The sequence below is a fragment of the Hypanus sabinus genome, chromosome 3 (genome assembly GCF_030144855.1).
Source record: "Hypanus sabinus isolate sHypSab1 chromosome 3, sHypSab1.hap1, whole genome shotgun sequence".
NCBI lineage: Eukaryota > Metazoa > Chordata > Chondrichthyes > Myliobatiformes > Dasyatidae > Hypanus > Hypanus sabinus.
Window position 1 is genome coordinate 95,284,652 of NC_082708.1, and position 27,753 is coordinate 95,312,404.

At 41.7% G+C, this 27,753-nt stretch overlaps 1 protein-coding gene across 6 annotated transcripts in view; it reads right to left on the minus strand.

The window, feature by feature from the left end:
• Positions 1 to 27,753, minus strand: part of LOC132391522 (protein transport protein Sec24B-like) — a 182,597-nt gene that overhangs the window by 9,039 nt on the left and 145,805 nt on the right. For all 6 annotated transcript variants that reach the window (XM_059964821.1, XM_059964820.1, XM_059964822.1 and 3 more), the window contains 5 exons: positions 14,911 to 15,021; positions 13,403 to 13,578; positions 12,364 to 12,501; positions 3,873 to 3,977; positions 55 to 147 (listed from right to left, as the gene is read on the minus strand). In XM_059964821.1, coding sequence (XP_059820804.1) covers positions 55 to 147; positions 3,873 to 3,977; positions 12,364 to 12,501; positions 13,403 to 13,578; positions 14,911 to 15,021 — 623 coding nt within the window. The remainder of the gene's footprint in view (positions 1 to 54; positions 148 to 3,872; positions 3,978 to 12,363; positions 12,502 to 13,402; positions 13,579 to 14,910; positions 15,022 to 27,753) is intronic.

A 27,753-nucleotide genomic window follows, 5' to 3' on the forward strand; every position in this document is an offset into this window, starting at 1 on the left:
TTACATTTTAGAAACACAACAACTTCATAAGTTTCTTTTCATCTATTAGCTTACCATAGTTTGTGGAACAGAAACATAGTTAGAAAATCCTAGCACTTCATTTATAAAGCTGCTGTTGCAATTTTTTCCAATCCAGAGGTACATAACCTGAAAAGATTAAAAAGTTATCAACTAATATTGGTGGAGGTGTGCACAAGAAATATGAATTTATATCATTTTTGGGCAAATAAATACTGTGGCCTCATGAGTTTAGAATGCTCTTGCACTTAAGAAAAATACTGTAAGCAATTATTCAAGTTGTAACATGCCTCGTCAAAATTTATGGGCAGACTCAAGATAGGTCAATTAGAGAGGACCCACTGTTTGAATAAGCTGCTTTTTTTGTAACTAGCAGACTAGGTAATGATGAACAAGTTGACTTAAATGCTTTAATAAGTCTATTATTCGAATGACAACATTCTGTTGTGGAAAGGAATAAATGGGTCTCAACAGTGCACAGGCAAGATACTGATCAGCTGACTGGAGAGTTCCAAGACATTGTACTTCTGCAGTTGAGCTTCTCACCTGCTTTAAAAGGGTGACAATCATATTAATACCCATGAAGAGCAGGGTGAGCTGCCTCAACGGCAGCACTCACATCTACTGTGATAAAAGTGTTCTGAGAGGTTGGTTGTGACTAGAATTAACTCCTGCCTGCCTAAATAAGGACCTGGACCCACTGCAATTTGCCTACTGTCTCAGCAGCAGACATAATCTCATTGGCTCTGCACATGGCTTTCAAGCACTTAGACAACAGAAATGGATGTTAGAGGGACCAGTGTTCTTGTGGGCAGGTTTGCTAGTTTGGTAGGGGGATGAGAATTAGAGTGATAGGTCAGAGGATGGGAAGTTGGTGTAAAGGTCAATGCAGTGTGTAGAGAGACTGTGGGGAAGGACAGGCAGTGGAAAGGGCAGAATTTACAGTCAGCTGGATGGGTTGAAATGTGTCTATTTTAATGAGGAGAAGTATTAGGAACAAGGTGATGACTTAGAGTAGGAGTTCCTGAGGTCGACACACCTCTTGGTTAATGGTAGGGATCCATGGCATAAAAAAGGTTGGGAACCCTAACAGAGCATGGGTCAGTACATGGAACTGTGACATTGTGGCCATTACAGAGACTTGGCTGTCACAAGGGCAGGAATGGCTGCTAGATATCCAAGGGTTCAGATGTTTCAAAAGGGACAGGGAGGATGGTAAAAGAGGTGGAGGAGTAGCCTTGCTAATCACAGCTACAGAAAGGGAGGATGCTGTGGAGGGATCGCCCAGTGAAGCACTGAGGTCAGCAACAGGAAGGGAGTGATCACTCTATTGGGATTATCCCATACACCCGACGAATGGCAGCAGAGACACTGAGGAACAAATCAGGAGGCAGATTTTGGAAAGATGCAAAAATAACAGTGTTATTGTCATGACTTAAATGTCCTTAGTAATGACCAGCACCTCCCTGGTGCAAAAGGTTTAGATGCGTGGAATCAATTAGGTGTGTCCAGGAAAGATTCCTGACGTAATATGTAGACAGGCCGACAAAAGGATAGGCCTTGCTGGATCTGGTGTTTGGCAATTAATCTGGTCAGGTGACAAGATTTCTCAGTAAGCAAGCATTTCAGAGACAGTGACAACAACTCCCTGGCCTTTACCACAGACTTGGACAGGTATAGGAGCAAATGGTATGGGAAAGTATTTGATTGGGGGAGGGAGAATAATGATGCTATTAGGCAGGAACTAGGGAGCCTAAATTGGGAATAGATATACTTAGAAAATGCACAACAAAACTGTGGAGGTTGTTTAAGAAGCACCTGCATGGCGTTCTGGATAGGTTTGTCGCCTTGAGGCAGGGAAAGCATGTAAGTGCAGGCGAGAGATGTTGAACATCTAGTCAAGAGGAAAAAAGATGCTCTCTTAAGCTTTAGGAAGGAAGGACCACATAGGGCTCCGGAGAGTTACGAGGTAGCCAGGAAGGAACTGAAGAATGGCCTTAGGAGAGCAAGAAGGGGGCAGCAGAAGGCTTTGGCAAGTAGGATTAAGGAAAACCCCCAAGGCATTCTACACGTATATGAACAGTGTACTGGACATCAGGACAATATTACAGCTCAGCATGTGAGAGATCAAAGTTCAATTCTGGCATCCTCTGCAAGAAAGTTCGTGCCTTCTTCCTGTGAGTGCGTGGGTTTCCTCTGGGTGCTCCAGCTTCCTCCCACAATACAAAGAATTAACAGTTAGGAGGTTAATCAGTCATTGTATATTGTATTGTGATTAGGCTAGGGTTAGTAGGTGGGTTGCTGGGTGCTGTGGCTCATTGGGTTGGAAGGGCCTTTTCTGCACTGTATCGCAAGATAAAAATAATTAAATAAAAGAGAAAGAGCAGTGAGATGGCCAGAGTGAGAGTAGTGCCAATCAGGGATTAACTATGCTTTTTTCTTCCTTTTGACTAGTTGTTCCACATTTCTTGTCAGCCACGTGCCTGGAGTTGGAGGAGATAGTCGAGGTCCTTAATGAATATTTTACTAGTATTCACCAGTGAGGGGGACCGAAACCAATGTTAGGATAGTATAGAACAGGCTAATATACCGGAACACATCAATGTTGAGAAAAGAGGATTGCTGGAACTCTCAACATTAGGATAGATACACTGGACAGGACATAACCCAGATTACCACAGGAAGCGAGTGAAAAGGTTGCTGCATCTTTGGCAATGATCTTTGTGCCCTCACTGGCCAAAAAAAGACTAGAGGGTGGCAAATGTTATTCCTTTCTTCAAGAAAGATAATAGGGATAAATCCTGGGAATTATAGACCAATGAGTCTTACTTCACTGGTGGGCAAATTATTGGAAAGGATTCTGAGAGACAGGATTTAAGATCATTTGGAGAAACAGTCTGATTATGTTTAGTCAACATCGCTTTGTGAGAGGAAGGTCATGTCTCACAAGCCTCTTCCTCTTTAAGGAAATGACAGAACAAAATGATGAAGGAAGAGCAAGTGGTGTACATGGATCTTATTAAGCACTTGACAAGTTTCCCCACGGTACACTCATTCAGAAAGTTAGGAACCATGGGATCCAGAGAAACTTGGTGGTGTGGATTCAGAACTGTCTTGCCACCAGAAGGCAGAGGGAAGGGTGCATTAGTAAGTTTGCAGGTGACACAAAGGTTGGAGGTGTTGTGGGTAGTGTGGAAGGTTGTTGATGTTTACAACAGGACAAGGATAGGATGCAGAGCTAGGCTGAGAAGTGGCTGATGGAGTTCAACCTGCAAAAGTGTGAAGTGATTCACTGGGGAAGGCAGAATACAGGGTTACTGGTAGGATTCTTAACAGTGTGCAGCATTAAATCAAGTCACTTTTATTGTCATTTCGACCATAACTGCTGGTACAGTACATAGTAAAAATGAGACGTTTTTCAGGACCATGGTGTTACGTTGGTGCATTAAGAGGGATCTTGGGGTTCACATCCATAGTTCCCATGCAAGTTGAGGGTTTTAAGAACACATAAAATGTTTCAGATAAGGCCTTCACTAGTTTGGGGATTGAGTTCAAGAATTGCAAGGTATTGCTGCAGTTCTATACAATTAGATTGCATTTGAACTATCTGGTTGTGACATTATAAGAAGAATGTGGAAGCTTTTGATTTCCAGAGGTAAAAAGGAATAGAAAACCACTCTTATATATTAACAAATACAATAAAATGTTCAGAATACATCAATAAAAAGAAACAGCCTTCTCAAGTCTTATTAATCCAAGATTAAGAAAAAGCATCCAAATAACCTCTCTAATAAAATAGGCCAAATAACCAAGAATGACTCTCAGGAATATCAGATTTAAAGTTAAGTACTTACAGAACAACAATCCATCAAGAAAGCACCCTCTTTTATCAGCCTTTCTGCAGAAAGTTGCATAATAGGTGGCTGAGGAATGGGTTTGTCACCAACAGTGATAGAACCCTACCAGGAGCACAAAAAAATCAATTCTGAATGAACAAAAGAAAATTAAACAAAGGGTAAAAAAAATTACACTGCTTTGAAATTTCTTAACTGACTCGTGAGGTTCCAGATCGATGTGTGGGAAGTGCTAACCTACTAGGTTGTTGTTCACACATAAATGCCACAGATCCTTTTTTTAATCTCACATGGTGCTGATACAAAATCTGGACATTTCAAATTTGCAAAATGTTGGAGAAGATATACAGTACAAATTGTGTCTCACAGTATTTTTTTATATAATGGTTGAATCCATGACATGTCAATTCCTCTTTCAAAGGCAGGACAAATAATAATATCTACATATCAAAGATTTAAAGATAAAATTAAATGTAGTGACAACCTATTAATGTATGAAAATATTTTAAGTTTATGTAAAAATTGAAGACAAAGATTAATTTTACACATCTAAATTATTCATAACTGAACTAAAACTGGCAAGAAAGAACATTAAATGTATGATTTTTGCACCAGCCCAGAATTATGAACTAGTTTCAATCAAAATCATTAGTGAAACAAAATAAGCAACGCTACAAAATTTGTAATGGGAAGCAAAGGACAAAGACTTCTTTTTAAAAATAGGAGTCATAGAAAATGTTAAATTGCTGTTATTTAAGAATATTAGTTAAAATGCTTCTAAAAGACATTCCCTTAATCTATACTACAGCACAATGATATTTTTAACAAGTGTTAAGATTCTTCTACTGCTCATCACATGACAGGATGCTAAAGAAAAACTGCAAGAGCCAGTGGTCCCTCAGTTTTGGGTCACTGTAAATTCTTTTTGGTAGAACAGCATTATCACTGGTCTTCAATCTTCCACATGATCATACTCGAAAGAATTGGTGTTTCTTAAATATTATGGCACGCAACCAAATATACATTGGGCTTCACAGTGGCATATTACAAACCCCATTTCCAGAAAAGTTGGGATATTTTCCAAAATGCAATAAAAACAAAAATCTGTGGTATGTTAATTCACGTGAACCTTTATTTAACTGACAAAAGTACAAAGAAAAGATTTTCAATAGTTTTACTGACCAACTTAATTGTATTTTGTAAATATACACAAATTTAGAATTTGATGGCTGTAACACACTCAACAAAAGTTGGGACAGAGTTAAAATAAGATTGAAAAGTGCACAGAATATTCAAGTAACACCGGTTTGGAAGACTCCACATTAAGAAGGCTAATTGGTAGCAGGTGAGGTATCATGACTGGGTATAAAAGTAGCGTCCATCAAAGGCTCAGTCTTTGCAAGCAAGGATGGGTCATGGCTCACCCCTTTGTGCCAAAATTTGTGAGAGAATTGTTAGTCAGTTCAAAAGGAACATTTCCCAATGCAAGAATGCAGAGAATTTAGGTCTTTCAACATCTACAGTACATAATATTGTGAAAAGATTCAGAGAATTCAGAGATATCTCAGTGCGTAAAGGGCAAGGTCGGAAACCACTGCTGAATGAGCATGATCTTCGAGCCCTCAGGCGCCACTGCCTAAGAAACTGTCATGCTACTGTGACAATTATAGCCACCTGGGCTCGGGAGTACTTCGGAAAACCACTGTCATTTAACACAGTCTGTAGCTGCATCCAGAAGTGCAACCTGAAACTGTATTACGCAAGGAGGAAGCCATACATCAACTTTATGCAGAAACGCCAATGAGTTCTCTGGGCCCGAGCTCATCTCAGATGGACCGAAAGATTGTGGAACCGTGTGCTGTGGTCAGATGAGTCCACATTTCAGCTAGTTTTCAGAAAAAAAACGGGCGTCGAGTTCTCTGTGCCAAAGATTAAAAGGATCATCCTGAGTGTTATCAGCGAAAGGTGCAAAAGCCAGCATCTGTGATGGTATGGGGGTGCATCAGTGCCCACGGCATGGGTGAGTTGCATGTTTGTGAAGGTACCATTGACTCTGAGGCGTATATTAGGATTTTAGAGATATATATGTTGGCATCAAGGCAATGTCTCTTCCCGGGATGTCCATGCTTATTTCAGCAGGACAATGCCAGACCACATTTTGCACGGGCTACAACAGTGTGGCTTTGTAGACACAGAGTGCGTGTGCTTGACTGGCCTGCTGCCAGTCCAGATCTATCTCCTATTGAAAATGCATGGCGCATCATGAAGAGGAGAATCAGACAATGGAGACCACGGACTGTTGAGCAGCTGAAGTCTTATGTCAAGCAAGAATGGACAAAATTTCCAATTGCAAATCTACAATTAGTATCCTCAGTTCCAAAACGATTAAAAAGTGTTATTAAAAGGAAAGGTGATGTAACACAATGGTAAACATGCCTGTGTCCCAACTTTTGTTGAGTATGTTGCAGCCATCAAATTCTAAATTTGTGTATATTTACAAAATACAATTAAGTTGGTCAGTAAAGCTACTGAAAATCTTTTCTTTGTACTTTTGCCAGTTAAATAAAGGTTCACGTGAATTAACATACCACAGATTTTTGTTTTTATTGCATTTTGGAAAATATCCCAACTTTTCTGGAAATGGGGTTTGTAGTTAGCACAATGCTAATATAGCTTGGGTTGTTCCAGCGTTTAGTGTTCAATTCCCGTGGCCTCTCTAAGGAGTCTATGTCCTCCCTGTGAAATTCATGGGCTTTCCCTGTGTGCTCTGGTTTCCTCCCACAGTCCAAAAACGTACTGGGTAGGTTAACTGGTGATTGTAAATTGTCCTGTGATTTGTGGGTTAATCAGGGTTGTGGGGTTGCTGGGGCAGAGAAAGACCTGCTCTGCACTTACAGAGAGACATAGAAAACCTACAGGCTCACAATCCTGAGCCGAAATGTACTTACTTTAGAAATTACCTAGAGTTACCCATAGCCCTCTATTTTTCTAAGCTCCATGTACCTATCTAGGAGTCTGCTAAAAGACCTATCATATCCTCTACCACCACTGTTGCCGGCAGCCCATTCCACGTGCTCACCACTCTCTATGTAATAAAAACTTACCCCTGACATCTCCTCTGTACCTGCTTCCAAGCACCTTAAAACTGTGCCCTCTCATGTTAGCCATTTCAGCCCTGGGAAAAACCCTCTGACAATCCACACGATCAATACCTCTCATCATCTTATACACCTCTCTCATCCTTCGCCGCTCCAAGGAGAAAAGGCCGAGTTCACTCAACCTATTTTCATAAGATATGCTCCCCAATCCAGGCAACATCCTTGTAAATCTCCTCTGTTCCCTTTCTATGGTTTCCACATCCTTCCTGTAGTGGTGACCAGAACTGAGCACAGTACTCCAAGTGGGGTCAGACCAGGGTCCTATATAGCTGTAACATTGCCTCTTGGCTCTTAAACTCAATCCCATGGTTGATGAAGACCAATGTACTGTGTGCCTTCTTAACCACAGAGTCAACCAGTGTAGCAGCTTTGAGCGTCCTATAGACTCGGACATCAAGATCCATCTGATCCTCCACACTGCCAAGAGTCTTACCATTATTGCTATATTTGACACACCAAAATGAATCACCTCATACTTATCTGGGTTGAACTCCATCTGCCACTTCTCAGCCCAGTTTTGCATCCTATTGATGTCCCACTGTAATCTCTCACAGCCCTCCACACTATCCACACCACCACCAATCTTTGTGTCATCAACAAATTTACTAAACTATCCCTCCACTTCCTCATCCAGGTCATTTATAAAAATCACAAAGATAAGGGGTCCCAGAACAGATCCCTGAGGCACACCACTGGGGACCTCCATGCAGAAGATGACCCGTCTACAACCACTCTTTGCTTTCTGTAAGCAAACCAATTCTGAATCCACAAAGCAATGTCCCCTTGGATCCCATGCCTCCTTATTTTCTCAATAAGCCTTGCAGGGGGGTATCTCATCGAATGCCTTGCTGTAATACATGTACACTACATCTACTGCTCTATCTTCATCAATATATTCAGTCACATCCTCAAAAATTCAGTCAGGCTCGTAAGGCATGATCTACCTTTGACAAAGCCATGCTGACTATTCCTAATCATATTATGCCTCTCCAAATGTTCATAAATCCTGCCTCTCAGGATATTCTCCATTAACTTACCAACTACTGAAGCAAGACTCACTGGTCTATAATTTCCTGGGCTATCTATCTGTACTCCCTTTCTTGAGTAAGGTAACAACATCTGCAACCCTCCAATCCTCCGGAACCTCTCCCGTTTCCATTGATGATGCAAAGATCATTGCCAGAGGCTCAGCAATCTCCTCCCTCGCTTCCCACAGTAGCCTGGAGTACGTCTCATCCAGTCCTGGAGACTTATCCAACTTGATGCTTTCTAAAAGCTCCAGCACATCCACTTCTTAATATCTATATGCTTAGGCCTTTCAATCCATTGTAAGTCATCCCTATAATTGTCAAGATCCTTTACAGTAGTGAATACTGAAACAAATCTTCTCCATTTCCATACAAACCTTTCCACTGTCACACTTGATTGGTCCTATTCTCCCATGTCTTATCCTCTTGCTCTTCACATTCGTGTAGAATGCCTTAGGGTTTTCCTTAATCCTGCTCACCAAGGCCTTCTCACGGCCCCTTCTGGCTCTCCTAATTTCATTCTTAAGCTTCTTCTTGCTAGCCTTCTAATCTTCTAGATCTCTATCATTACCTAGTTTTTGAACCTTTTGTAAGCCATTCTTTACTTCTTGACTAGGTTTTCAGCAGCCTTTGTACACCATGGTTCCTGTACCCTATAATCCTTTCCATCTCATTGGTACATACCCATACAGAACTATCCCCTGAATATTTGCTATATTTCTGCTGTACATTTCCCTGAGAACATCTATTCCCAATTTATGCTTCCAAGTTCCTGACTGATAGCTTCATATTTCCCCTTACTCCAATTAAACGCTTTCCTAACTTGTCTGTTCCTATCCTTCTCCAATGCTTTGGTAATGGAGATAGTGATTACAATTCTATCTCCAAAATGCTCTCCCACTGAGAGACGTGACACCTGACCAGGTTCATTTCCCAATAGCAGATCAAGGACAGCCTCTCCTCTTGTAGGCTTATCTACATATTGTGTCAAGAAACCTTCCTGAACACACCTAACAAGCTCCACCCCATCTAAACCCCTTGCTCTAGGGAGATGCCAATCGATATTTGGGAAATTAAAATCTCCCAAAAGAACCCTGTTATTATTACACTTTTCCACAATCTGCCTCCCTATCTGCTCCTCGATGCCTTTGTTACTATTGGGTGGTCTATTTAAAAAACACCCGGTAGAGTTATTGACCCTTTCCTGTTCCTAACTTCCACCCACAGAGATTCACTGGACAGTCCCTCCATGACTTCCTCCTTTTCTGCAGGTGTGACACTATCTCTGATCAGTAGTGCCACACCCCCACCTCTTTTGCCTCCCTCCCTGTCCATTCTGAACATCTGTAGCCTGGCACTCTATAAGTAATCATTCCTGCCCCTGAGTCATCCATGTCTCTGTTATGGCCTCAACATCATAGCTCCAAGTACTGATCCACACTCTAAGTTCGTCCGATTTGTTCATGATGCTTCTTGCATTAAAACAGACTCATCTCAAACCATCGGTCTGAGTGCATCCTCCTCTATCACCTGCCTATCCTCCTCCTTGGACTGTCTCCAAGCTTTCTCTATTTGTGAGCCAACAGCCCCTTCCTCTGTCTTTTCGGTTTGGTTCCCACCTTGCAGCAATTCTAGTTTAAACTCTCAGTAGCTTTAGCAAACCTTCCTGCCAGGACATTGGTCCCCCTGGGATTCAAGTGCAACCTGTCCTTTTTTTTTACAGGTCACATCTGCCCCAGAAGAGGTCCCAATGATCCAGAAATCCGAATCCCTGCCCCCCCCCACTCCAATCCCTCAGCCACAGATTTATCCTCCACCTCACTCTATTCCTATACTCACTGCCATGTGGCACAGGCTGTAATCCCGAGATTGCTACCATATAACAATTACAGCATGGAAACAGGCCATCTCGGCCTTTCTAGTCCGTGTCGGACGCTTACCCTCACACCTAGACCCACCGACCTGCACTCAGCCCATAACCCTCCATTCCTTTCCTGTCCATATACCTATCCAATTTTATTTTAAATGACAACCTTTGAGGTCCTGCTTCTCAACTTCCTTCCTAACTCCCTGTAGTTCCTCCCTTTTCCTACCTATGTTATTGGTTCCAATATGTACCACGACCTTTAGCTGTTCTCCTTCCCACTTCAGGATATCGTGGACACGATCAGAAACATCCCGGACTCTGGCACCTGGGAGGCAAACTACCATCCATGTTTCTTTCCTGCTTCCACAGAATTGCCTATCTGACCCCTTAACTATAGAGTCCCCTATCAATGTTGCCATCTTCTTTGTTTCCCTCCCCTTCTGAGCAACAGGGCCAAACTCTCTGCCAGCAGCGCAGCCACTGTTGCTTCCCCCAGTTAGGCCTTTCCCCCCAACAAGCAGGACTAGAAAGCAGGAATACTTATTGTTAAGGGGGACAGCCACAGGGGTATTCTCTAGTATCTGCCTCTTGCCCTCCCCTCTCCTGACTGTCACCCACTTATCTGTCTCCCGAGGCCCCCGGTGTGACTACTTGCCTATAGCTCCTCTCTATCACCTCACTTTCCCTGACCAAACGAAGGTCATCAAGCTGCTGCTCCAGTTACTTAACCTGGCCCCTAAGGAGCTACAACTCGACACGCCTGGCACAGATGTGGCCTTCTGGGAGGCTGGGAGTCTCCCAGAACTTCCCACATCTGACACCCAGTAAAGAAAACCAGTCTCACAGATGTACTTCCTGTTCTAGTCTACACAGGTAACCTACCTGGCCTCGACCTGTTATCACCAAAGCCCCGTTGAACCAATGCCCTCCTACTCTGTCTCCCTCTGCTCTGTTGCCCGCTCTGTAAAGCTGTATCCTTTTAAACTTCGTGCCGGTTAACTGGCTGATGTTCATGAGCTTGCGCAGTCATCCCTCGATCAAACCGGTGAAGAAAAATCTCTCTCCTTTTAAACTCGTCGCGCTGGTCGAACTCGCTGTCGTCCATGTGCTTGCGCAGCCATCCTGTGTTCAAACTGCTGTAGAAAAATCTGTCTCCTTTTAAACTCTTTGCATCAGTCTAACTCGCTGTCGTCCATGTGCTTGCACAGCCGTCCCTTGTTTTAGTTAAATTCCATCATTCTACCGCCCACTTTTCCAGTGGAACAGGATCATCCTATAAATTTAGAAAACCTTCTTCATTGTCCGCCAAACAATTTTGGTGGCATCTGCACACTTGCTAATTGTGCCAATTACATTCTAATCCAAATCATCGACATGCGTGTGTGTGGTCGTCAGGGCGCCGTCATGACAAGCTTTTTGCACCCATCTTTTTGGTGACTGCTCATCATACGGTGTGTCTTGGGCATCTGAAACCTGGCAGAGCCCATCCCCCAGGTCTATTTTATGAGGTCGAGTTGCTAGCTCGACACCCAACCCAGGCACGGATGGAGAGCGTGCAAGGGAGCCGGCTGGATATATATGATATACTGCAAAGGAACAAGCATTGGTTCCTGCAACACACCACTGGTCACAAGTCTCCAATCTGAATGACAACCCTTGAAGATCACCCTCAGACCCCTTCAATTAAGCCAATTTTGTATGCAACTGGCTAGCTCAACCCTGGATACCACACAATCTTGCCCTGAACCAATTTACCAAGTGGGACCTTGAACTTCATCAAGGCTTTTGACACGTAGACTATGTCTTCTGCCATGCCTCATCACTTTTTCTTGTTACCTCTTCAAAAGACTTGATCAAATTTGTGAGACATGATTTCTCACACACAAAGCCATGCTGACTATCCCAAATCAGTGATTGGCTTTCAAAACGCAAATAGATCCTATCTCCTAGTAACTTTCCCACCACTGATGTTAGATTCACCAGCTTGCTGTGGCTAACAAAGACACAAAATACTCTGTCAGGGCCCTATCAATTTCTTCTCTTACTTTCCACAACTTCCTACGATACACTGTCAGGCTCTGGGCAGTTACCCACCTTTATGGGTAACTTAAAGAAATATTCTCTTTCGTAATTTTGATTCTAATGAACAATTTTCTTAAGAGGAGTGCTTTGGGGATGCATGCAAGAACACACAGGGTTCTGTGCAGTACTAGTTCTGTACTATTCACACAATTCTGTTTTCATCTCAAGACTACTGTTTCCTTTGACCATAATGAGAATGAATGACTGGATGGGTATTCCATCTCTCTAGTATGTTTGTGTTAGCAGTGACAGGAGGGACAATTAAAATCAAAACATCATTCTTTGGTTCACTAGCTGCTAGAGTGTCAAAGATTTTTGGAAAAATATCAATCACTTTTTAATACAATTTCACTAACCTCATCAGACAGATTGTCTATTCTGTACAAGTGTGGATGAATCATCAGCATCAGATGAACTAATGGCTGAGTCTTTATGTCACACATTGCAAACACCCGTTCATCCAAACGAATGCTGGAGTCAGTTTTAAATGCTTGCTGCAAAATCAAAGATTACATGGAATATATTAGTTGATATGAAAATTAATAATTTTATATCTCCAGACTTCAAAGAAATTATGAACAGTGTGTGCACTATTTACTGTTGATAGCTAAATTGACATTGCGAGGCTTTGTCACAGCATGTGGAACTGAGGGTCTAAGAATTGTTGCTGTTAGGTACCTCCCATTACTTTCAATTATTCTCCTGTTTCCCCTTCCTTACCCAAACCCATAGACCTCAGCCCTTCCCAATTCTCAGTCATTAGTCTCCCCTGTCACTCCTGCTGACCCTACCTGTGGCACAGTTTGTAATTTCCCATCTCAGAACCCCAAAAAACAGCAGAAGCAAATTAGTTTGGATCCAGAAGGTCTGCCTAAGAAGAGTTTCTCAGAAAAAATTACAACAAACAAGCATCATTTATAATTGTTTCTCCATGCGAATCCCTATTTTAAAGTATAAACTGTAATCCAGTTAGATAAATGCTTGTAATCACACTGATCAGTCTGGAGGATATTCAAGTAAAGAGAGATGTTTGGCTAGCATAAACAATTACCCATCAACCTATGATAGTGCACGAACAGCATGTGTCATTTGAATTCTCTCAGAGTCAAACCTTCCAGGCGTTCCTCATAGTTTCCCTGTCCTCTTCTGCAATGCACATGCTCACTTTTGTCATTCTTGCTTTCCTGATTAAAGTTCAATGAACTGAAACATAGCTCTTCTCCACAATCTCTCCAAAATACCACCTGACTTGAGTTTCTCTACCAGTTTCTATTTTAGTTTTCAAACAAGTAGTTTTCCTTTACACAGTATTACAATTCAAAACACATTATGAATAAAAACTTACTATATAAATACAACATTAATTATTATGTAAGAGGCAATTATGTGATGTACCTGTTTCAACAGAGCTAGAATATAAAGGGCAAACAGCCTGAGGGAGTTTGGAGCCACCAGAACTGATTGCTGGAGATTAGAAACTGTGGAACGATATGCAGATAAGGAATCTACAACAGCATTTATCAAGGCATCTCTGGCATCAGACAGACTGGAGGAAACAGATCGATCAACAGCTGTGGAGCAAAATAAGTTAGAATTTAAGGTATTAAAGTGACATAATTGACAACATCCTCTAAACTTTCAATTTTAGTGGAAAATAAACATCAGGGATGTTACCAAGTACAGAAGACATCAAAAATAAAATCAAGAGTCTCTGATTTAAGAAGGTGCTGGTAAACCTCAATGATTTCTGGCTGTTGTTTAACGAAACAAGGAAAACAACTGAATACTTCGTAAATCACACTTTTTCTGACAAGTGATCATCACAAATAATAGTCTGTAACTTCCCTTTGTACAGTCTTTTTTATATACGTGGGATCTTTTGGATCTCTTTGTTTTGCGGCTGCCTGTTAGAAGACGAATCTCAAGGTTGTATAATGTATACATACTTTGATAAATGTATGGAAATTTGAACAGGTAATATTTGAAACTGCCAAAGTTCTTTTTTTTAAAGCAAAAAGAAACTCACTTGCTGTACTTTTGATCTCATTTACTGTGTTCGGTAGTCACAAAGTGACCCCTCAGCACTGGACAAACCAAATGCAGATTGAGTGATCACTTTGCAAAACACCGGAGTGAAACTGAACTTCGAGGTGCCTGTCATTTTAATTCATTATCCCATTACCACTATGCCATTTCTGTCTGTTGCCTCCTGCATGGTTACAAAAAAAGAGGCAATGCAAGCTTGAGATACAACATCCCAGTGCATTACTACCTTCACAGCTTGATATCAAGTTCTCTAACTCTTTCTTTCTGTCTGTATCAGAAGTAATCACCTCTTCCTCTCATCATATTGACTTTTCTTTTTGTAAATCTGGAATGTTGGGCACAGCCCACAGTGTACAGAAAAGAAATTTAATTTGATCTTAACTGTTACTTAAATCATAAGAGATTCAATTGTTCCACCTATCCCTCCTCCACTTTTCCTGTAATGATGAAGGGTCCAAGCCCTGAAACATTAACAGTTTCTTCTTCAGATACAGTATAACCTACTGAATGTTTGCTGAATTTTCTGTTTTCAAATATTTTGGAGCTACCAGATTCTGATATAAACTAAAGATGCAAGTTAATATATCTTACCTCAGTATCTGCATATATGCATACTGGAGTGTGAATGAACATGAAACAACATAACATTTTCTAACTTGTGCGTGTTTTTATTCTTTGAAAGTCTTTCCATCATTCCAAAATTGTTGCAAAGCAGATTCTGTCGTTATGCTTAACAAATCTGACATTACAAACTGTAGTTCAATTCCTAACAAAATTACGCAAAACACTGCGTTCACATTTTTCAAAGAACCTCAATTTACCATACTGTTGTACATTGATTTTGAAAATTCACCTACCCATAGTGGCTAGAAGACAAGTAATAGCCTGTACATCTGCTCCTGAGTAAACTTCAGCCACAGAACTCACAACAGGTAAACACAAAGTATGCACTCGAATCCGACGCTCACCTGTAAATACCAAAAATCAAGTCAACCCAAATTTTAAAATTGCACTTCTGCACTTAGTTTGAGACAGGAACTTCACAATTCTGATCTTCATATTGATTAACTAGATTTATTGAATGAGTATTGATTAAATAAGAGTGATCCCTGAAATTATTACTGCATCTTTCCAATAAATAATATTCAGAAACTAAATATTTTTTTTATTGAAGTTCATCAAACATTTCCATAAGATGTATTTCAGACATTGTACATATATATCATATAATTAAGAAAAACTGAAAGTAAGGTTTTTTATTCTTTAAAACACTCATTATAAGCCAACAGGCAACTCGCATTCAGTTAAAGCATAAATGGATCCCACAAACATTGAAACTTGTATCACTTCAGGATTTCCACTTGTTGATCTGTAATTTTGAAGCATTTTTACATTCATTGTCTTTCATGACAGATACAAAAATGAACTACAATCATGAAGTTATTCTATTTCATCACTTCATATATCCTATTTCAATTATTTTAAACAATTTTCATTAGATACTTGTCCCGTTCCATCATTTGCACAAGAAAGGGAAGTAAAGCAATGATATCATCTTAGATTTAATGGGCTTATCTTATATCTGTTGCAGTACACTTGATATAGTCTGCTAAGTCAGGAAGTTAAGGATTTGAATTCTACATTATTGACAAACAGTTAAATCTAGTCTGACAATTCCACAGAGTACTGAAGGATTAAAGCATGTAAGCAATTCTGTCTTTTGAAAGAGATACAGCATGGAATAAATATATGCCCTTCTGGCCATTCAAACCACGCTGCCCAGCAAACCCAATTTACACTAGCCTAATCACAGGACAATTTACAATGACCTATTGCTACGTGTTTGGTCTGCGGGAAGAAATCAGAGCACTTGAAGGAAACCCATGCGGTCACAGAGAGAATGTACAAATTCCTTACAGGCAGAGATGAAAATTGAACCTGGGTCACCTGTACTGTGCTACTAATGTGAATGGCCATACAATTCCTGACCCTGTATTCCATTTGTTACTTCTTTGCTCATTCTCTTTATCTATCCAAGTTCTTCTGCACCAGCCCTACTTTCTCAACACTACCTATCTTTGTCTTGTCTGCAAATTTGGCCACAAAGCTATCGATTCCTTCATCCAAATAATTGATATACAACATAAAAAGAAGTGATCCCAACACCGACCACTAGTTAAGGTAGCCAATCAAAAAAGGCTACCTTTATTCCTGCTCTTTCTCTCCTGCCAATCAGCCAATGCTTTATTGATGCTAGTAATACTGTAGATTCTGATTAAACATCATCACATGTGGTACCGTGTCAAAGGCCTTCTGAAAATCCATGTATACAACATACACTGATTCTCTCTGTCTATCCTGCTTGTTATTTCTTCAAAGAATTCCAACAGATTTGTCAGGCAACATTATCCCTTAAGGAAAACATGTTGACTTTGGCCTATTTTATCATGTACCCTGACACCACATCCTTAATAATCGACTCCTACATCATCCCAACCACTGAGGCTAGGCTAACTGGCCTATAATTTCCTTTCTTCTACCTCTCTCCCTTCTTGAAGAGTGGAGTGACATTTGCAAGTTTCCAGTCCTCCCGAACCATTCCAGAACCTAGTCATTCTTGAAAGATCATTACTAATGCCTCCACAATCTCTTCAGTTGTATCTTTCAAAACCCTGGCATGGAATCCACTTGGTCCAGATGACTCATCTACCTTCAGACCATTCAGTTTCACAAGCGCCTTTTTCCTAGTGAAAGCAACTGCTGGTGTCTTCCACAGTGAAGAATGATGCAGAATACTTTGTTTGTCCACCATTTTCTTGCCTGGCATTACCTCCTCTCCAGTGTCATCTACTCTTGCCTCTCTTTTACTCTTTATATACCTGCAAAAACTTGTGGTATCCTAGGTGCCTTTTGTTGGATTTTAAAAACTTCCCAATCAGCCAACTTCCCACTCACTTTTGCTGCATTATATACCCTTTCCTTGGCTTTTATGCAATCCTTAACTTCGCTTGTTAGTCCACTGTTGCATAGCCCTGCCATTTGAGAACAATTTATTCTGTGGGATATACCTATCCTTAGCCTTGTGAACTATTCCTAGGAACTTCAGCCACCTCTGCTCTACTACCATCCCTGCCAGTATCCTCCTCCAAGCTACCTGGGCAAGCTCCTCTCTCATACTTCTGTAATTCCCTTTATTCCATTGTGTCCTGATACATGTGACCTGTGCTCCTCCCTGTAAAACTGCAGTATGAACTCAATCATATTATGATCACTGACTTCTAAGGGTTCCTTTCCGTTCGGCTCCCTAATAAGATCTGGGTTATTATACAACACCCAATCTAAGATGGCCCTACCCTGGAGACTCTTGGTGGTGCAGCTCGCATTTTTTGGCTCTGCTCTGATCCTTTTTCAATGTCCTAATCTCCCCTTTATTATATGTATCAAAGAGTCATTAACATCTTTATATGTTTGAAATTTGAAGTTTAATTGATAGAAATAACTTCCAGGACAAGAAAGGCATTAGCCAAAGGCAAAGAAACCTATAATGGAAACGGGAAGAAAGAAGACCAAACAACACAGCCTCAGCTTACTTTACAAGCTATTTTGGACTTACTGGATAAAAGATTCGCTGTATTGGATGAAAAACTGGATGAAAAACTTGATAAAAGATTTGTTGCATTGGAAATAATGCTGAAGGAGAATAAAGGCAAATTGAAAGCACTCGAAGAAGAGAACACAATATGTTGGCAAATTACTGAGCTTACTGAAGCTGGGAAACAGAGGGATTCCAGAATGAACTCATTTGAAAAGAAATTAAATTTGACTACTTGCACACTGGAGCAGAATAAAGCTAAGGTTATCGATTTGGAGAGTCACAGTCGCAGACAGAATTTGCATCAATGAAGACGTCGAGAGCGGGGACCTTACTGAATTTTTCTCTAAATTCTTAATGGATGTTTTTGGATTGGAGGTTTTTAAGTCACCCCGATACTCCATATTGTTAAAATCTAAACCACCGAAAGAGCCACGTCATGTTAGTCTGCAGTTTCACTATGTGAGTACGAAAGAGCGCTTAATTCAAATTGCTTGTTGTGAAGGAATTACTGAATATCAGAATCTCAAGTTTCGTTTGGTTTAAGATTATTGCCCTGAGGTAATGCAAGAAAGAGGGCATTTTAAAGAAGTCATGTCGCAATGTTATCAAAGGAATCTTAGACCAGTTCTGCTGCATCCCGTCCGCTTAAGAGTGGTCTTGCCCAATAAATCGTTTAAGTGGTTCAAATCAGTGAACCAGTGAATCAGCGAGCTTTCTCCACTGAGCTTTCGTAGGACTACAAGAGGTCATAGGTTAAGGATGAAAGGTGAAAAGTTAAAGGGGAACATGAGGGGCACCTTGTAATAGTGCATGCAAGCTCGGTTTCAACATTTAAGAGAAGTTTGGATAAGCATACGGATGGATGTATGGAGGGCTATGGTCCTGGTGTAGGTTGATGGGAGTAGGCAGTTTAAATGGCTCAACATGGACTAGATAGGCTGAAGGGGCAATTTCTGTGCTGCACTTTTCTATCACTCTAAAGACCTGTGCTCAAAAGTGTCAGGAACAGCTTCTTCCTCTGAGCCATCAGATTCCTGAACAGTCTGTGAACTAACGAACACTTGCTCATTATTCATCGTTTGCACTGTTTATTTATTTCAACTTATAGGAACTTTTATGTCCTGCACTGTACTATTGCTGAAAACAACAGATTTCACAACATGGCAGCGATAATAAACCTGATTCCAAGCCTTTTCGTTTCAGTCATGTTCACTAGCCATGGCTGTTGACATGCTCACTACACAAGTTTTCACAAACACCAATGTGATCTGGGAGCAGACAGTGAGTGAGAAGCAGCAGAGTGAAAGGGCTTTGGCTCAACGGGCATCGGCAATAATGGGACGAGGTGAGGCAGTTGTTGATTGCAAAGGGAGGTAGTAAGTGTGTGAGGCCGGTTTCCTGTGGTCGGTGTCAGATGTGTGAGGTCCTGGACTCTCCCGGCATCCCGAACGGCCTCATCTGCACCCGGTGCATCGAGATGCAACTCCTAAGGGACCATGTTAGGGAACTGGAGATGCAGTTCGATGACCTTCGTCTGGTCAGCGAGAGTGAGGAGATGACAGAGAGGAGTTACAGGCAGGTGGTCACTCTGGGGCCACGGGGGACAGAGATATGGGTCACAGTCAGGAGAGGGAAGGGGAAGAGTCAGGAAAGAGTAACTCTGTGGCTGTACCCCTTGACAGTAAGTACTCCACAGTAGGGAAAGGAAGAGGAAGGCAGTAATGATAGGGGACTCTATAGTCAGGGGGTCAGACAGGCGATTCTGTGGATGCAGGAAAGAAACTCAGATGGTAGTTTGCCTCCCAGATGCCAGAGTCCGGGATGTTTCTGATTGTGTCCAAGATATCCTGCGGTGGGAGGGAGAACAGCCAGAGGTAATGGTACATATTGCTACCAATGACATAGGTAGGAAAAGGGAAGAGGTCCTGAAAGAAGACTACAAGAAGTTAGGAAGGAAGTTGAAAAGCAGGAAAAGGTAGTAATCTTGGGATTACTGCATGTGCCACACGACAGTGAGAATGGGAATAGAATGAGGTGGAGGATAAATGCGTGGCTGAGGAAATGGAGCAGGGGGCAGGGATCCAGATTTCTGGATCATTGGGACCTCTTTTTGGGCGGGTGTGACCTGTACAAAAAGGACAGGTTGCACTTGAATCCCCAGGAGGACCAATATCCTGGCGGGCAGGTTTGATAGAGCTGTTGGGGAGGGTTTAAACTAGTTTGGCAGGGGGGTGGGAATCAGAACGTGAGTGCAAGGATTAAGGTAGAAGAACAAGGGCATGATGCTAAGAGTTCTGAGTTAATGAGGAAGGACAGGCAGGAGACGAAACATAACTGTGGCCAGTTAAAGCGGTTGAAATGTGTCTATTTCGATGCTCGGAGTATTAGGGACAAGGAAGATGAACTTAAAGCATGGATTAATACGTGGAACTACGGTGTTGTGGCCGTTACTGAAACTTGGATGGAGGAAGGGCAGGATTGGATGATGCAGGTCCTGGGGTTCAGGTGTTTTAAAAGGAACAGGATGGGAGGTAGGAAGGGGTGGGGGGAGTGGCATTGCTGGTCAGTTATTGTATCATGGCTATAGAAAGGGAGGACGCTGCAGAGGGAGTGTTCACTGAGTCGGTCTGGGTGAAAGTCAGAAATAGGAAGGGATCAATCACTGTGCTGGGAGTAGTCTATAGGCCCCCAAATAGTCCTCAGGACACCGAGGAGCAGCTAAGTAGGCAGATTTTAGAATGGTGCACAAAATACAGGGTAGTAGTTATGGGTGATTTCAACTTCCCTCATATTGACTGGCACCTCCTGAGTGCAAGGGGGATAGATGGGGCTGAATTTGTCAGGTGTGTTTAAGAAGGATTCCTGACACAGTATGTGGATCGGCCGATGAGAGGAGGGGCTATACTGGATCTAGTTCTGGGTAATGAACCTGGTCAGGTGACAGACCTCTTGGTGGGGGAGCATTTTGGTGAGAGTGACCACAACTCCCTTAGCTTCAGCATAGCTATAGAAAGGGATAAAATCAGACAAAATGGTGAAGTGTTTAACTGGGGAAGGCCAAACTTTGAAGAGATGAGGCAGGTACTAGCGAGAGTACATTGGAAACAGATGTTCAAAGGGGAAAGCACAAAAGTAATGTGAGAGAAGTTTAGGGACCACGAGCTGGGTTCAGGATAGGTTTGTCCCACTGAGGCAAGGAAAAAGGGGAACCATGGCTGACAAAACACGTGAGGCAACTCATCAAGAGGAAAAAAGAAGCATATGTTAGATATAAGAAGCAGGAAGTAGGAGGGGCTTATGAGAAATATAGGGTGGCCAGGAAGGAGCTAAAGAAAGGACTTAGGAGAGTTTGAAGGGGGCATGAGAAGACCTTGGCATGTAGGATTAAGGAGAACCCCAAGGCATTCTATGTGTATGTGAAGAACAGGAGGATGAAGAGAACGAAGGTGGGACTGCTAAAGGATAAAGAGGGCAACATGTGCTTGGATGTGGAGGAGGTTGGGGAGGTCCTAAATGAATATATTGCTTCAGTATTCACAAGTGAAAAGGATCTTGATCAGGGTGAGGTCGAAATACAGCAGGCCTGTGTGCTGGACAATGTGGAGATTATGGAAGAAGAAGTGCTGGATCTTCTTAAAAACATCAAGATTGATATATCCCCAGGGCCAGATATGATACACCCCAGGTTGTTGTGGGAATTGAGAGAAGAGATCACTGGAGCATTAGCTATGATCTTTGAATCCTCTTTGGCTGCAGGGGAAGTGCTGGAGGACCGGAGAATGGCAAATGTAGTTCCCTTGTTTAAAAAAGGTAATAGGGAGAATCCTGGGAACTATAGACCGGTGAGTCTTACATCGGTGGTCTGCAAACTACTGGAAAGGATTCTTCAGGATAGGATCTACGAGCATTTGGAGAAGTATAATCAACATGGTTATGTGAAGGGAAGATCGTGCCTCACGAGCCTGATCGAGTTTTTTGAAGAGGTAACAAAAGAAATTGATGAGGGTAGGGCAGTGGATGTGGTCTACATGGACTTTAGCAAGGCATTTGACAAGGTCCCTAATGAGAGACTCATCCAGAAAGTCATGAGGCATGGGATAAGTGGAACCTTGGCTGCTTGGATAAAAAATTGGCTTAAAGGAAGAAAGCAGAGGGTATTAGTGGAAGGAAAGTATTCTGCCTGGAGGTCAGTGACTAGTGGAGTGCCACAGGGATCTGTCCTGGGAACCTGGGAACTGGGAACCTGTGATTTTTATAAATGATCTGGAAGTAGAAGGATGGGTGAGTAAGTTTGTGGGTGACACGAAGATTGGAGGAGTTGTGGATGGAGCTGCAGGTTGTCGGAGGATATAGACAGGCTGCAGAGTTGGGCAGAAAAATGGCAGATGGAGTTCAATCCTGATAAGTGTGAGGTGATGCATTTTGGAAGGACAACAGAAGACTGAGTACAGGATTAATGGTCAGTTACTTAAGAGTGTGGATGAACAAAGGGATCTTGGGATTCAAATCCATACATCCCTCAAGGTTGCTGTGCAGGTTGATAGGGTAGTTAAGAAGGCCTATGGGATGCTAGGCTCATAAACGGGGATTGAGTTCAAGAGTAGAGAGGTCATGTTGCAACTCTACAAATCTCTGGTGAGACCGCACTTAAGAGTATTGTGTTCAATTCTGGTCACCTCATTATAGGAAGGACGTGGAAGCTATGGAGAGGGTGCAGAGATTTACCAGGATGTTGCCTGGTTTGGAGAACAAGTCATATGAAGCAAGGTTAGCAGAGCTGGGACTTTTCTCTTTGGAGTGTAGAAGAATGACAGGGGACTTGATAGAGGTCTACAAGATTATGAGAGGCATAGATAGTCAGTACCTGTTTCCCAGGGCACCAATAGCAAACACCAGAGGGCATAGGTACAAAATTAAGGGAGGGAAGTTTAGGGGAGACATCAAGTTTTTTTACACAGAGGGTTGTGAGTGCCTGGAATGACTTGCCAGGGATGGTGGTGGAGGCTAGAACATTAGGGGTATATAAGAGCCTCTTGGACAGGCACACGGATGAAAGAAAAATAGAGGGTTATGGGGTAGTGTGGGTTTAATACTTTTTTTTTTAAAGGCTTATATGGGTCGGTATAACATGGAGGGCTGAAGGGCCTGTACTGTGCTGTAATGTTCTATGGTTCTATGGTGATAACTAGATAATGTTCTTTTAGTAATGGAAATACATATTGTTCAGTATCCTGAAACAGGATTTATTACAACCATAGGAGGAAGCAGACAAGGCCTTAGTCTAACATCTCAGCTGAACAATACCAATTCCAAGAATGGAGCAGTTTCTCAGTACCGCATTGGTGGGTCAACCTAGATTTTTTTGCGTTGAAGTCACAATCTGCAGTTTAGAGACTAGAGTACTTGCTAATCAAAACATACAGCAGGAAAGTTTCAGAAGCAAGGATTAAGAGACAGAATGTTCTGCTACAATTATTAATGGAGGCAGTAAATTATAGTACATAAAAGGGAGAATGGTAATTGTCTGAAAACAGAGAAATTGTAATACAGTATGGAAGAGTTGGAATGGTTGGTATAATAAGGAGGGTCTGGGCCTGAAATGTTCATTTCCATTGATGCTGCCTGACCTGCTGAGATCCTCCAGCATTTTGTGTGTGTTGCCTTGGTATTACAAGAATGTGGCCTGAAAAAAGAACAAAATTACCTGCATATCCCAGACACCATCTCTTGGAGAGTGACATAAACTTTATCAAGCTCCAACAAGAATAACATACATAAAGTATATGAACAAATAGATTAGCAGCCAAAATTCAACATATATCAAATACCTAAGCAGATCATCTTCACCCTTAGGATTGGGAATGACTTGCTTCCACTGTGGTTTTGTGGGTTCTAAGGTGGTTTCAGTGAGAGAGCAACAGAATATTCTAGAGATGGGGCAGAAGATTGTTGGTAGGGAAGGCAGGAGGATAGCTGTGAGATTGGCAGCTCCTTCTGCCATTTATACAGGACCACTGCATCTGCCTTTTAAAAAGAGCAGTTCAGCTAGTTCAGCTCCCCAGTCTGTTCCCCAAAACATTACAAGTTCTCTCTTTTCAGCCAACAACCATTCTCCCTTTTGCCTGCTATAACCGATTCTACCTCCATTAATAACCCAAGCAGATCATTCTAATGCTTATTCATTGCTTCTGGAAAAAAAATTCCATATAATTTTTAGTTATTTTGCCATTCACCTTGATCTGATATCCTCTGGCAAAGGGAAATTTTCTATCTAATCTAAACTTTCAGCATTTTAAATCTCTCTGTAATTTTCTGTGCTCAAAAAGAGTAAAGTCCTTACCTTATCCAATCTATCCATTTAGATAAAGTCTCTTAATTTTGAAAACATTTCAGTAAATCACTTTTCACCTCCTCTAAAGCTTTTACATCTGCCTTAATTTGCAGCACCTGGAACTGTATGCCAGTTGTGGATGAAGCAGTGAAGGTTCAAGGGTTCAAAGGCTTATTTTTATCACAGTATACAGCTCTGAAATTCCAATTCTCTGGGTAGCCATAAAACCAACAAAGAAAAGAAAGGCAGCACCAACATCAGCCCCCAAATTCTACATCCCTGCAAAAAAAAAAGATTGGGCAAAAAGCACAGAATATAAAAACTATAAGACTGAGCAATAGAGTCTGTAGTCCAAGTCCACATCCAAAAGGCAGAAAAATCTGGGCAGCACTCTCTGGGTGCAGTTGCAGGTTCTTCCCTCTCCAGTACAGAGCAACTGATCAAAAGGCAAGCAGCTGGCGCTCACCCTCTGCACCTGCTTCAAAGCTTCAATCTCTCTCATCACTTTAATTGGCCAACAATGGAAGCTATAATCAACTAAATGGAGCTGAGCAGATTGTCCACTATGAGGTTCGCACACACTGTCTCTGCCTCCAGGAATCCTCTTGGAGACTGTAGATTGCTGGAACACCCAAAGGATCTCCGAACTTCCGCACTCCCCTTGATGCTTCAGTTGCCCTCGTCACTTTAATCAGCAAAATGGGTCAAACATTGGCTCGTGTGCCATCCTGCAACCTTCTCGCCATGAGGGTCTCTCATGCTGCCTCTGCCTCCTGGAGTCTGAATCACCCAAACGATCTCCAAACAACAAAACAGGCTCCAGCAGTTCCACAATCACATACAAGACGAGAAACACACATAAAAGACATAAAATAAGTGAAAAAGATGGTTTCATGATCTATCCAGAAGACGTCAACCAAAGGAGTGCTGTACCCTGGGCCCATTTTGACCAGAACCACACATGCTCATCAAACTTCAATTCTTACAGCCACAAGTACATCTATATTCTTTGCAAAATATTACTTCCTTCCTGAGAGTTCATTATGTCTCCAAGGTTGACACCAAATGAACACTTTGAAACTTAGCCCAGTCTGCAAAACCACCTTAAACTACATTGTTTCCTATTACTTGGTCTATTGTCTCTGCATTGTCAAAGCCCCTTCGATTCAATGGGCTTTGATTTAGATGATAAATCTATTGCACGACGTCTTAACAAATGCTTTTCAAAATCCATGCATCTCACATCAATTACAATTCCCTCAATAAATCACAGGATTTCACTTAAAAAGAAACTATCAGGTTACATAGATATTTATTTATTTGGATTATAATTTAACTTTACAAATCCATTCTTGCTTTCTCTAAACAGATCACACATGTTAATGTGACTGCTAATTCTACCCCCAATAATTATCTCTGGAACTTTCCCCATCACTGAAGTGAAACAGACCACTATTATTGGGTGAATATAATGGAATTCTTTGAAGAAATAACAAGGATCGACAAAGGAGAGCTGGTGGATGTTATTTTCTTGGATTTTCAGAAAGCCTTTAACATAAAGCTACAAAACAAGATGACAGCAATGGTGTCAGAAGCAAGTTAAGAGATTGGTTGACTAGCAGAAGGTGGAATATGGTTCTTTTCAAGATGGCTGCCAGTGACTAGTGGAGTCCCACAGAAGTCAGAAGTGGGGCATTTCACTTTGATGTTAATGACCTGTGTAACCTCTCACCAGGCTTGTATACAAACTTGGCTTGTTAGCCAGCTCTGCTAACAGCTATGTGACAGTGTTGAGAAGGCCACCTTTCATAAGCAATACACGTCTAGGGTCTGATAGAGTGATTTTTGGGTTTAGGACACAGACATTTAGCAATTGACATTGGCTACCAGTATTCACATCAGAATATGCACTGTGGATTTAATTTGGAGTGCAGCTCTGAACAATTGGTTCCTAAAAGCAGTGAATTCCAGACCAGGCAATGCTGATTAAAATTAATTTGGATGTCTGTAGTCTGGATGAGAATCAGGAGGGGGTGACTTTTGTATGTAGTTTCTAAGAAAGCATTGTCCATACATTGTAAATATGGAATTGTCCTTTGATGTTTGGCACATAAAATATTGAGCCCTATGTTGAGCCAGCAAGACCTTTCCACTGAAAGTGTCTCCATATAATGCCTGCTGTACCTTGTTTTGTCGAATAACGAAGCTGCTTTGTATCTACCAGTAAATTTCTCCAGTGACTTCATTCACGCAACACCAGAGTCTGTATGATTTGCCTTTCACTAAACAGGAAAATTGTGACTTTCTGATTAGGGAACACTGATTGCAGTGAATGCTATGTGCCCTGTACACAATAATTGGTCGCCAAGAAATGACACATCATATACTAGCATTTAAAAAAGTTAAACCATCTAACATGCACAAAATTGTTGGAGCTCATTTCTGGAATAGTCGGGTGTATTGCTTTACTCACATGCTGAACCCACCAAGTTCTGCATGAAAGACACCAATCACAGTTCTAACTTCCCTCGAGGACCATCTTGAATGAACTGGCTAACTCAGGAGGATTGGCACTTCCTCCTGTGAACTATTCATCTGCACAAAGCACTTCTTACAATGGACCTCTCCTTCAAACAGCATTTGGCAGGGATTTTCCCTTGTGCCCCACTCCGCAGCTCCCACCAAGAGACCCCAAATCAGACTACTGTCCTTCAGAAATCTGATGCCCCTCAGCCCTCTCGAACGTTCCATGACATCCCACTGGTTAGAAAGGTACAACTGGTACCAAGACAACCCTGAATGGCTGACACAACATTTTGAAGTTACACAACATGGCTCCTTATCTTTAGCTGAAGCCAAAACACTCATTCTAGTAGGACACACTGCTTTGCAGAAAATTGTTAAAATAAAAATACCTCACAGCATAGCAGTAGAAATCTTAACCAGGGCATTTCTCCTGGATAAAGGAACCACTTCCATTGTGGCTCGAGTTTCCAAAAAGAAGGGATAGATAACATTGTGAATGCAGAGTGTGCAAAGGGATTTGGAAAGGTTAACAGACTAGACAAAGAAGTGGCAGGTGGAATACAGCATTGGGAAATGTGGAGTTACGTACTTCAGTGGTAATTATAAAGGTGTGGACTATTTTCTATGTAGGGAAAGAATTCATAAATTAGAGATGCAAAGGAACTTGAGAATCCCTAGATCAGATTTCCCATAAGATTACAGACGTATTTTTGAGGCTTTATAAGGTGTTGGCTAGACTATATTTGGGAAGCAGAGAGAAATTTTGGACCTTGTATCTTAGGAAAGATATACTTGACCTAGATAGTCCAGAAGAGATTCACAACAGGAGATTCCTGTGAGTGAAAGGCATAATATGTGAGGATTTTTAATAACTTGAGCCTGTACTCAATGGAGTTTAGAACTATGATGGGGATCTTACTGAAAATTACCAAACAATGAAAGACCTGCAGAGAGTGGACGTGGAGAGGATGTTTCCATTAAGAGAGTCTAGGATCCAAACCGCAGCCTCAGAATAAAGAGGCATTCCTTTAGAACAGAGACAGCGAGGAGATTCGTCAGGCAGAGAGTGATGAATCTGTGGAATACATGGCTACAATAGGCTGCGGAGGCCAAGTCATTGGGCATATTTAAGGAAGAGATTAATAGGTTCTTGACTGTTAAGGGGATTAAGAGTTATGGAGGAAAAGACAGGTGAATAGGGTTGAAAAAATTATGGTGGAGAAATTTTGATTGGTTGAATAACCTAGT